Genomic DNA, 12,720 nt, shown 5'->3' on the forward strand with positions numbered 1-12,720 from the left:
TGTCGGAGATGTCCAAGAGGACCAGCTGGCAATAGATGGACGTCCTCTGACATTGCACAAAAAAGTTAGGAGTGGTTAGGATTCCCTGTCCATATTCACATCTAATGATCACAATCTCATTACATCTTCATCTAAACCCGCTCAAAAATAATCTAAAAGCTCTAAAAGAATCGCTCTTTTATTAAAAGTCTTGGTGTCACTTTTGATACTGGTTTTAATTTTGATCGACAAATCGGCTCTGTGGTTAAAGGCTCTTTTTTCCAGCTGAGGCTCTTATCCAAACTGAAACCGTACCTCTCTCTTAAGGACCTGGAGACAGTCATCCATGCTTTTATTTCTTCAAGATTGGACTACTGTAATGCCTTGTATGTGGGCCTTGACCAGCGGTCACTGAGGCGCCTGCAATTGGTCCAGAATGCTGCTGCGCGCCTCCTGACTGGAACCAAGATCCACATCACACCGGTGCTGGCCTCCCTCCACTGGCTTCCTGTTCGCTTCATGATTGATTTTAAAATCTTAATGTTCATTTTTAAGGCTCTACATGGTTTGGCCCCCCACTATCTGGCTGAACTGATTCAAGTTCGTGCGACATCTAGAACCTTGAGGTCCTCCTCCGAGACTCTTTTAATAGTCCCTAGATCGAGACTTAAGACCAAGGGTGACCGAGCTTTTGTGGTGGCTGGCCCAAAGCTTTGGAACAGCCTCCCTCCACACACTAGACACGCACAGAACCTAGGGCTCTTTAAGTCTCAGCTTAAAACACACTTATTTTCACTGGCTTTTGAGGCCTGAAGTTGACCTTGACCTTGACCTAAACCCATTCATGTTGGACATAGGTTTTACACGCTTGAGGTGCCTTTTGCTGGATTTGTTGGTCCTTCTGCTGCACGTGTGAGACATATCCCAGCCAAAATCACTGTTATCTTATTAGGCCACGTCCATCTCTTTTCTGATTGGCCCAGACACTTTTGACAATTTTAGTTATACAGGTCCTATTGACATGAAACTTGATATATGTAATGTTGGTGACCTATGTTACCCCGTCCATCTCTTTGCTGATTGGCCTAAATTTCTTTGGGTGGTAGAGCCACCAAATTTGGTGCGTCATCCTTGCAATATGGGCTACCACCCTGCAATATAAATCTGACCACACACTTGTGTGTGTGTTAACTAATTTGCTACCACATCTGCAGCAGACACAGGGGTATCTATCGGACTCAGACCACCCTGAGTCCGATAGATACCCCTGTGTCTGCTGCAGATGTCGTAGCAAATTAGTTAACACACACACACGTACACACAGACATACACCAGTCCACTTCCGGCTTTAGGCCTGGGCCCAGTACCCCCTTCCCCTCACCCTAACCCGGGTCCGTATCCTCTTCCTACCCCCACCCTACCCCTGACCCCTGCCTCTACCTGGACCCAGGCACACTCACACACACACAGACATACACCAGTCCTGGGCTCAGATCCCCTTCCCCTCACCCTAACCCGGGTCCGTATCCTTTTCCTACCCCCACCCTACCCCTTAACCCTGCCTCTACCTGGACCCAGGCACACTCACACACACACAGACATACACCAGTGTTTGCCATGTCTCTCCTATGATGTTATTAGCCTCTCTTACTCTGAAAATGTAATTTAATGTTATTTATTGCTTTATAAATGTTCTTAGCCGGTAGACAAACATACTCCAGGAGCTTGCTCGATCGCCTTGTTGAGAGGGGTCAGGGAAGAATTTTTACAGCTCACTTATCTGGCCCCCGGGTGATACTGTTTTTTTGCTTCCCTCTGGAATATGTAGGGGTGGGTCGTATGCCCACCTCCCTTGTTCTCTGTAAAGCGCATTGTGTTGCCTCTGGGTATGAAATGCACTATACAAATAAAGCTTTGATTGATTGATTGATTGATTGATTGATAGGTGTGCTAGACTGGATATTAAATATGGTTCCGGATCCAAATTTAAACCTAGTCATTATGATTCCATATCTAACCACTAGGGGAGTAGTTTTAAACCCCAAGTGATTAAATCAACTGTTTACCTCCCCATTAACCGATTCTCTTGCAACAAACGTCTGTCTGCCCTAAATCGAGGGTGCTGAACATGCCTGTCGTGGTTTCGAGTCTCTAGTTCCTTCGGTTCAAAAGGTATAGCCTCTTGTGCAAAATGGCTACTGTATGTGCAAAAGTGTACTTAATATTTTTCTAGAGCCTTCAAACTTGGTATCTAAGGGCTTCAGGAGGCTCTGACTCCAAATAAATTGAAAGTAAGTCTCATGTTCCCACGCCAAGAAATTATTTTATCAAGTCTGACCACTAGAAGCGCTAGACTGGAAGCCACATGTATTAGATCTGATTCCGGATCCAAATCTAAAGCCTAGTCATTGTCATTCCAGATCTGTCAATAAATCCAGACCATGTCAATAAGTGTACTTAATTAGGGCCCGAGCACTGGCGGTGCAAGGCCCTATTGAAATTGTAAGGATTATTATTCTACCTTCTCCTTCTTCTCCCCAAACAAATGCCTTTTTGGCGGCCTAAACATTGATGAAAACGGATGAAACTTTGCAGATACGTCAGTCCCGGTGAAAAATTAGATAATTCATGTGATGGAAATGGGCGTGGCAAAACGGCTCAAGAGCGCCTCCTAGAAAATTTAAAATGGCGAGCCCACCTTTCAGTTTGATGTAGGCGAATGAAATTCGGTGGGCATATGTAGTTCATCGAGACACACTAAAATGTCTCTTGGACCTATACCCAACATCCAACAGGAAGTCAGCCATTTTGCTTTTAATGTGCCATTTTGTCCTTGTTTTTACCATTTCCATGCCTCGTACTTCAACGAACTTCTCCTACAGATTTCATCCGATCAACTTCATATTCATATTCAAATTCATATTCATAAATTTAGTTTTCACCAAACACCCTTGCCGTGGCGCCCTGCCAAAGTTTGACATTTCGCCATAAAACACGAAGTCCTCATAACTCCTCCATACTCCAGATATTTGTATATATCTCACGCTTCATGACGGTTCTGTCCTGAACACATCTATGTGTCAGTATTGCGTCATACTTATAGCGCCACCTATTGGTGAAACAGGAAGTCCTCATAACTCCTACATACATTATCCGATTTGCACCAAATTGCTGACAATTCATGAAGGTCACATTCTGAACACATCTATGCGTCGGTATTGAGTCACTTACAGCGCCACCTACTGGTGAAACAGGAAGTCCTCATAACTCCTACATACGTTATCCGATTTTCTCCAAATGGCTCAGGGTTGATGAAGGTCGCGTCCTGAACACATCTGTAGGTCAGTATTGAGTCATACTTATAGCACCGCCTACAGGTCAAGCAGGAAGTCATCATAACTCCTACATACATTACCCAATTTACTCAACATTTCTCACGCTTCATCAAGGTACCGTCCTGAACACATCTATGCATCGGTAATGAGTCACGCTTAGAGCGCCATCTACTGGTGACAGGAAATTTCTCTCAGTACTGGACACCGAAATAGCACAGCCTTTAACGGCGCCGCACCCCGACACGCGTGGGGTGCAAGGGCCCGCTCAATGCTGCTCGCAGCCCTAGTATTTTACTAGAGCCTTCAAACTTGTTATATAAAGACCTTAGGAGGCCCTGAATCCATCCAAATTGAAAGGAAGTGTCTAACAACTGTAGTGATTTGAGATGAAAGTGATGGATCCGCAGACAACAACAGACATGTACACAGACCAGTAGTGTCCAGAGACCAGAACAGAGTCAAGATATGTAGTCAGACCATTCCAGAGGTGTCCACAGACCAGAAGAGACAAGAATACAAATACAAACACAATAAGAGTGATTTATGAGATGTAAGTTGTGTTTCCGGAAAGAGGATCCAGATTGGCATCTATTAGGGTATAATAGTGTTTTTAGCCTTAATTCCGGATAGAGGACCAGATTGACATCTATTAGGTGATTTAGAACTGTTTTTGGAAAGTTAGGGTTAATTTCCATATTGGTGTTCCATATTTGGATTTATTTTTTATGACTCCACAGCGCCCCCCAGTGTTAGGACGGATTACGGATTCGGAATCTGGAATCCAGATCCGGAATCTGGAATCCGGATACAGATTAATTTCTAATCAAGTCAAATTAGCTTCCAAGTAGCATAACAGAATGGGAATGGAAGTTACTAAATCCGGAACAGATCTAATTCAATTCAAAAAGGTGGGACTGCCAGAAAGAGTGCTAATGACCCTAACCCTGCCTCTATCCTAACCCTGATTGTTTGAGCTCGTGCTGAGGATGATATTTTCCTAATGCTATCACAGCACACAGCCAATGATCCTCAAACATTTGTTTCTGATAATCATCATTATTATGCAAGTCTGTATTTATTGTGGCGTGTAAGCGCTAAGCGTGTGTGTGTTAAGTTTTCTAAGTTATATAATCAAGCAAGTGATTGTAATGTTTGTTCTTGTTGTTTTTACATGACTCAGTATTACTGAACAGTTGTTGGTATGTTCACTCATTGGTGTGTGTGTGTGTGTGTGTGTGTGTGTGTGTGTGTGTGTGTGTGTGTGTGTGTGCGTGCGTGTGCGTGTGTGTGCATGTGTGTGTGTTTCCCCAGGCATTCTGAAGAACAGGATCACCTCTCCTCCCCCGCTGACCGATAAGAACATGAAGAACCGCCTGCGTGAGAAGCTGAGTGACTATTACCCCGCCCCCACCATCTCTCTGAGCCCCGCCCCCCCTCACTCACCCGGCCCCCCCGCTCCAGCCAACGGGGGCCTGCGGCCCGTTACCGCCGGCAACGGGGTTCTCATCAAACCCCTGACTCGCCCACTGATACCCTCGCTCCCACCCCAGTCCCCGCGGCAACAACGCAACGGGGTAACCGTGGTGACCACTATACCACTGACCACGGCGACTGTGAACGGGGTGGACGACGCCCACGACTTGGACTCGGAGTGAGTAGCCAGCCGCAGGACCAGGAGAGGGAGTTCCAGACGCCTCCTGCAGAGGGCGCTGTTTTACTGCTGTGTCTTTCTGCCTCCATTTGAGATGATGATGAATACTCCTTGAGTTGTCAATGTGTGTTAAATGTGTTAGTTTGAACTCGATAAACAATTGTTTAAAAAGTATGTTGATGAGGTAACACTTTATTTTACGTAGTCCATAGTAATTGATCCAAGGTAAATACATCAGAACAAGAAGTATTTCTTTAGCTACTGTTGTTTCTGATTAAAGTAAGTTTCAAGGACTTACCTTCCTCCCTTACTCTGTCTTTCAACAGTGGCAGCGACGAAACCTCTATCTGAGCTGGTGGGAAATTTAGGTACACCCTGACCCTGCCTTCAAGAGCAGGCCAGAGAGGCTACTGCACCCAAGGGGGGTCGAAGGTCAGCGTGACCAAACCATGACCCCGTCCCAGTAGTCCTCACGCTCCGAGCTCCTCTGAAGACCGGCGTTAGACCAGGCTGCCCGTCTGGGTGGAGGAGAGAACATACAGGGAGAGTGGAACTCACACGGGTGAACGTTTCCCAGCATGCCACGGTGCATAGCCAGCAGGTGGCAGCATCTGCTAAGGCTATCAGATGAACAAAGCAGACCGGGATTGAAAGAAGGACTTTTAACCAAATGTGCCATGACTTGACTTGGAGCTGTCGCTGATTCATGACTCGGAGCTAATTTCTGATTCATGACTCTGAGCTAATTTCTGATTCATGACTCTGAGCTAATTTCTGATTCATGACTCCGAGCTAATTTCTGATTCATGACTCGGAGCTAATTTCTGATTCATGACTCGGAGCTAATTTCTGATTCATGACTCCGAGCTAATTTCTGATTCATGACTCGGAGCTAATTTCTGATTCATGACTCGGAGCTAATTTCTGATTCATGACTCGAAGCTTATTTCTGATTCATGACTCGGGGCTGTCGCTGATTCTTGACTCGGAGCTGTTGAACAGTGGCACACTGTTCTGAAGACTGCCTTTGTTCTAAAACATGTAGATAATTTCGGCTATTTTTGTACTTTGTTAATAGTAGAAAACACATTTTGTAAGTAGTATTACCATTATTGCATCAGTAGATATTTTACACCAGATGTTTTTTCAGGGCCCTTTCATGTTCTTAATTTGTTTCCCAGCTAAAACTGTTTAACAGTTCCTACAGAACTCTTCATATAATGTATGGCGGTTAATTGTCTACTGAGGCCTAATCGCTCCATGTTGGATTAGCATGTGAAAAAGGCTTAGGAATGTGTGTTTATCTTTTTATCCTCAATGCAGAGTGTTGCCTCCTTATTAATCTCAATGGCAGCTGAATGATGTGAATTAGTGAATGAGAAAAATGCACTGAAACCTACAGCTTCTATGACTTTATAAGCTTGAACTGACATCAGAGTGTGTGGAATAACTGAGTGGCCTTCAGGTTGGTTCAGTTTATCAGTAAGGTAACTACCCTGTGTTGGTTATTAATATTATATGTTCAGTAAATATGTACTGTACAGCACTATCATGTTCTAGACTTGGTCTTTATAATTCTCCATATGATTTCACTCTGTCATCTACACACTGTCTCATCAGTATCATATGCAGTTTTAAACACAATCCCTAGGGAGACTCATAGAAATGGTCTGTTATAGTATTATTGCCAAGGACACAGTATTAAGTAACGAAGTGTCAGCACCTGAGGTGTTGTCAGAACAAATGCTGAAGAAACATTCTAACAAGTCAGCCAATAACTAGCAGTTACTCTGATGTGTGCTCTCCATTCTGAAAGTTTGACTGTGTACAATACAATAACAATACAATATATTTACTATATATATACACCAAGCATACTGAACACAGATCGTCATGTCAGTGCTCCATTGTCAAGGTTTTCATTCTGTGTTTACGGAGTAGTCATTTCACTATGTAATGAAGATTGTTTGTGCAATGGAAACTGGACACAATTTTAACAAGAAACATGTATTTATTTTTGTGAAAATACACTGGAAATCGGACTTTGTCAACTGCAAAATAAACTACCTTTGGATTTTTTGTGGGGGGATCTGTCAGTCTACGTTTATGTTTTTTTTTGTGTGTGTTGGCTGTAAGCTGTTAGCCAACACACCAAGGAGAGGGAATCCTTTTTGTCCGTGCTTCTTGCGTCTTGCGTCGTGTTGTTGACCTGCAATTCCATTGCTGCTACCACAAGAGGCAGTAGTCCCAGAACATCAAAACCAAAAGACTCCACTGACCCCAACATGCGTAGTTTCTCTCCCTATCTGCGTGTGTGTGTGTGTGTGTGGGGGGGGGGGGCTGTGCAAGACCCCACGGTACGCTACTGCATGATAGACAGTCCTCATTACAATAGGACACTTCAAATCCTATAGTAATTAATTTTTGTATAGGATGTGATGCACCAGTCGCTCTACGCCTATGTGGTTTATTTTCAGTGATTAGACTGACTGGTGAGTGGCACAGCTTAAGGTGGTGATGGAGAAATAAGCTTAATGTATTGATGCTTTTTTGTGCGTGACTTACAGTGCCAGCGCACCTAGTATAGCGTTCATTCGGTTATCACTCCCTCCCTCCGTTACTGCGGACAATGTTGGCCTGCATCTCTCTGTTGGCACCACAAGAGGCAGTAGTCCCAGCACACCAAAATCAAGAAGGACACCAAAATCAACCCGCCGATCTCAACTGCACAAGTAGAGTAGTGGTGAGAGCATTGGACTCCCTGGGTGGGACCGGGGTTCAAGACCCGGTGGGGATGACTTTATGGGACTATACCCCAAACCTCCACATGTTCATCCTTTCACTCCGACCTTTACCCCTTGCCTTATAGATCAGATCCTGTCCCAACCCATATTCTAACCCCAACCCACACTAGGGACTGGAAGAACAACACCAAAACCCACCCACCGATCTCTGCTGCACAAGTAGAGTAGTGGTGAGAGCATTGGACTCCCACCCAGGAGACCGGGGTTCCTGGTGGGGATGACTTTATGTTATCATCAGTGTAACTGCTTTAGCCACTGACCGCTACCATTAATGTTATGGAAGCTTCTGCTAGTTGTTGTGAGCCCATGAGCTTACTATCCCGCTCTTATTGTGCTGGATTAGCATTGGAAGCATTGGAACTGATGTGTCCAGGTGACAAGACCTATCTTTATTTATCAAACATTACCGTCCTACCAGTCCCACACAGAAACAAGCCAGCCAACACACATAAGCCAGGCGTGACCTGGCCTGACACATCAAACTGAGCTTCTTCCATGCGACCGTGGAGTCTGTCCTCCTATAGGGCTGTGAAACTTGGACCCTGAAGCCCACCCTGCAGAAGTCTCTGGATGGGTGCTACACCAGAATGCTGCGTGTGGTGCTAAATGTCAACCAGGACGAGCATGTTACCAAAAAGCATCTGTATGGGGGGCTACCAAAGCTGAGTGAGAAAGTGGCGTCCATTTCGGACGTGGATGACGACACATCACCTCAAGCTCAATCTGGACAAGACTGAGCTGCTGTTCCTCCCGGGGAAGGGCTGTCCGCACCGGGACCTGGCCATCACCATTGAAGACACAGTGGTGACCCCGACTCGGACTGCGAGGAATCTGGGTGTGACCCTGGATGACCAACTGTCATTTTCCTCACATGTCACATCCGTCACACGTTCCTGCAGATTCATGCTCTACAACATCAGGAGGATTCGCCCTTTCCTCACTAATGAAACGGCGCAGGTACTCATCCAGGCCCTGGTCATCTCCCGCCTGGACTACTGCAACTCCCTCCTCACTGGGGCGCCGGCGTCAGCCATTAAACCTCTGGAACTTGTCCAGAAAGCTGCTGCTCGCCTGGTGTTCAACCACCCCAAATTCTCCCACACAACTTCCCTCCTCCGTTCCCTACACTGGCTCCCTGTAGCGGCTCGCATCCAGTTTAAAACTCTGGCGCTAACCTACAGGGCAATGAAAGGAACAGCCCCCTCCTACCTCCAGGCCATGGTCAAACCCTACATCCCCTCCCGACCACTACGCTCTGCTACCTCAGGGCGACTGGTTGCCCCGTCACTCCGAGGCTCCTGCGGTCGATCGACACGGTCACGGCTCTTCTCTGTCCTGTGGCCCCGCAGTGGTGGAATGAACTGCCCACTGATGTCAGGACAGCAGAGTCGCTGCCCATCTTTCGTCGCAAGCTCAAAACTCATCTCTTCAAGAAGTACTACAACAATCCTCCCACCTAAGCACTTATTATATTATATTGCACTGTACTTTAGATTGTGATTCTTGCACTTTGCCTTCAGCACTAGACTATGCTCTTAGTCACTTGTTTGTTTTAGAAAGAAGATGCACTTGTGAGTTCTGGCAAGTAGTAGTACATTGGCTCTTCCTACGTTAAATGCAATTATTGTTAGTCGCTTTGGATAAAAGCGTCTGCTAAATGACTGTAATGTAATGTAATGTAATGTCCAGGAGGATGAAACTTGCTGGCCACTGCCACAGACATCATGAACTCCCAGCCAGCAAGCTGGTGCTCTGGGAGCCAACACACAGGCGCCGATTAAGAGGACGTCCTACACCAACATACATGGATGTACTGAGGAGGAGCGCAGGAGTGGAGAGTTCTGCGGAACTGGCTGGAAGTATGGACGACCGAGATGATTGGAAACTTCACTGTCAAGCTCGTCTGAGGACGACCTAATGATGTCTACGGCATTCACGACTACTGAATTTTAGCAGTCATCGACTACTCCCTTGAAATAGTTGTCTAGTCATAGTCAGTATTATATACGGGTTTAACGCAATTGTTTTTTTCACCCAATAACTAAATTAAAAAATGATGAACCACCCACAGCCAACGGCAAAAAAATACCTATAAACTGCAATGCACAGGTTTGACAGGGTCGATTAGTGGTTTGATGGTCAACTATTCGACTAGTCTGTGAAACCCCTACTTCCTTCCACCATGACTGGTCTTGACTTACAAAGAAATGGGACCACCTCCAGAAATCATAGCATTAATCATATTAAAGATTGACATTTACATGTTAGACATTTAGTAGATCCTCTTATCCAGTGTTATTTCAACCAAGGAGTGAGTTTAACCAATTCACCTCAGTTACTGTACACTCCACCGCCTACCCCTAAAGTCACTGCACAGTGACCTATCTCTAAGAACTGTTCAGCCTGTTACATTGAAAATAAACCACTATGTATCTCTGTGTGTGGTCTATGCTAGTAAGTGTAAGTGGTCTGCAGGTAGTACAGACATTAATTCTAGTGTTGAATCCAAACAAAACCTTTTCAGATAAAAGCGTTTTAGTCAGTACTTTATTGAATGTTCACATCAGTAAAACAATGTTGTCTAGTAGCAGTGGTATCTAGTAGCAGTGTTGTCTAGTCTAGTCGCAGTGTTGACTAGTAGCATTATTGTCTAGTAGCAGTGGTATCTAGTAGCAGTGTTGTCTAGTAGCAGTGTTGTCTAGTAGCAGTGTTGTCTAGTCTGGTAGCAGTGTTGTCTAGTAGCAGTGTTGTCTGGTAGCAGTGTTGTCTGGTAGCAGTGTTGTCTAGTAGCAGTGTTGTCTAGTAGCAGTGTTGTCTAGTCTGGTAGTAGTGTTGTCTAGTAGCAGTGTTGTCTGGTAGCAGTGTTGTCTGGTAGCAGTGTTGTCTAGTCTGGTAGCAGTGTTGTCTGGTAGTAGTGTTGTCTGGTAGCAGTGTTGTCTAGTAGCAGTGTTGTCTAGTCTGGTAGTAGTGTTGTCTAGTAGCAGTGTTGTCTAGTCTGGTAGTAGTGTTGTCTAGTAGTAGTGTTGTCTAGTAGCAGTGTTGTCTAGTCTGGTAGCAGTGTTGTCTAGTCTGGTAGTAGTGTTGTCTAGTAGTAGTGTTGTCTAGTAGCAGTGTTGTCTAGTAGCAGTGTTGTCTAGTAGCAGTGTTGTCTAGTAGCAGTGTTGTCTAGTCTGGTAGCAGTGTTGTCTAGTAGCAGTGTTGTCTAGTAGCAGTGTTGTCTAGTCTGGTAGCAGTGTTGTCTAGTAGTAGTGTTGTCTAGTAGCAGTGTTGTCTGGTAGCAGTGTTGTCTAGTAGCAGTGTTCTCTAGTAGCAGGAGTCCATGATACGCTTCATGCTCATCCACCTCATGCCTCCCATGCCTCCCGATATGCTGTTGAAGTTCCTGTACTCTCCAGGCCTCATGTACATCATCCTGCCCCTGAAGTGGGGCTGCTCGTACATCAGCCAGTGGCCCTCCATCACGTTGCAGGACATGCAGCTGTTCATGCGGTAGCGGTCCATGCTGTTGTCACAGTCCTCCATCATCTCGTTCATCTGACCTCCGAAGTTCTCCCTCTCGTAAATCCTCATCCTGTAGTTTCCTCTGTACTGTTAACGGGAACAAGCAAGAGTTTGTTGAGAGATGAGAACCTGGTTAAAGTTTGGGCGCCATACTGTGCTCTGTAATTGTGGGCATGACACAGATAGCATGGCTAGATGACGGTAACTATTTAATCGCTGGAGATATAACCAGATAGCTGAATGGTAAATGGACTGCACTTATATACACTTATCCAAAGTGCTTTACATTCGCATTTACCCATTCACACACCAATGTTGGCGACTTCCATGCAAGGTGCTAGCCTGCTCATTGGGAGCAATTTGGGGTTCAGTGTCTTGCTCAAGGACACCTCGACATGTGGACAGGAGGAGGGGGGATTCGAACCACCGACCCTACTACGGTCAATGGACGACCCAATCTACCTCCTGAGCCACAGCTGCCCCCAAACTGATGAAGGAAGATTCAGGCTCCATAGTGTAATAGACAGTGTAATGGAGGGTGTAATAGATAGTGTAATAGATGGTGCAATAGGTTGTGTAATAGATAATGTAATAGACAGTGTAATAGCTAGTGTAATAGATAGTGTAATAGAGGGTGTAATAGATGGTGTAATAGCTAGTGTAAGATATAATGTAATAGACAGTGTAATAGAAGGTGTAATAGATAGTGTAATAGACAGTGTAATAGAGGGTGTAATATATAGTGTAATAGATGGAATAATAGATAGATGGTGTAATAGATAATGTAATAGACAGTGTAATAGATGGTGTAATAGATGGTGTAATAGCTAGTGTAATAGATGGTGTAATAGACGGTGTAATAGACGGTTTGACAGCTCACCATGGGGATCATGCGACAGGACCTGATGCAGTCGCTCATGCCCATCATGCTCATGTAGTCGGCGTACTCGCCCCTCTTCAGGAAGAACTGGTTGCCCATGTAGTTGGTGCGGTCGTACACCATGAAGCAGCCCCTCTCCACCCTGCAGGAGTGGCAGTGGGACATGTAGGAGGCCATGTCGGAGCAGTCGACCGTACACTCATAGTGGTGGCCCTGGAAGTTCCTCTCCTCGTAGAAGATGATCTGAAAAGAACGCCACAAGGAAGAATATGAGACTATATGAGTTGTTACATCACTTCATGTACTGGATGTGTGTGAGTTTTTCAGGTTTGGAAAAAAACCTTGCAATGTTTTTCCCTACTGTGAGGCGTTTGTACAAGCGTTAAACCACTCAGATAACCAATCTGTTAGTAGTTAGTAGTGTGAATATTCAAACACAGGAGGTTTGAGAGGTGGTACCTTACTTACTTACTTACTCACTTACTCACTCACTTACTGACCTTACTCATCTGGTTCATGCCGCTGGAGGTCATTTTGGTGTCGGTGTGGTCCAGCTGTTGGTGCCGATGT

General features: G+C 45.3%; 2 protein-coding genes across 2 annotated transcripts in view; one reads left to right on the forward strand and one right to left on the reverse strand.

The window, feature by feature from the left end:
• Positions 1-4,969, forward strand: part of celsr1b (cadherin EGF LAG seven-pass G-type receptor 1b) — a gene marked incomplete at both ends in the record, with an annotated part of 101,309 nt that extends 96,340 nt beyond the window's left edge. The window contains one exon of the mRNA XM_084452832.1: positions 4,626-4,969. Within this exon, the coding sequence (XP_084308958.1) occupies positions 4,626-4,969 (344 nt within the window). The remainder of the gene's footprint in view (positions 1-4,625) is intronic.
• A 6,103-nt stretch (positions 4,970-11,072) lies between these two features.
• LOC311321008 (gamma-crystallin M2-like) lies at positions 11,073-12,683 on the reverse strand (the record flags this gene model as incomplete). Its single annotated transcript, XM_084452875.1, has 3 exons — positions 11,073-11,357; positions 12,151-12,393; positions 12,651-12,683. 3 exons carry the CDS (start codon positions 12,681-12,683, stop codon positions 11,073-11,075), a joined length of 561 nt encoding a protein of 186 aa, XP_084309001.1.
• Between the last annotated feature and the right edge of the window lie 37 nt (positions 12,684-12,720).

Source organism: Borostomias antarcticus, assembly GCF_949987555.1.
Source record: "Borostomias antarcticus genome assembly, chromosome: 18".
NCBI classification, from domain to species: domain Eukaryota; kingdom Metazoa; phylum Chordata; class Actinopteri; order Stomiiformes; family Stomiidae; genus Borostomias; species Borostomias antarcticus.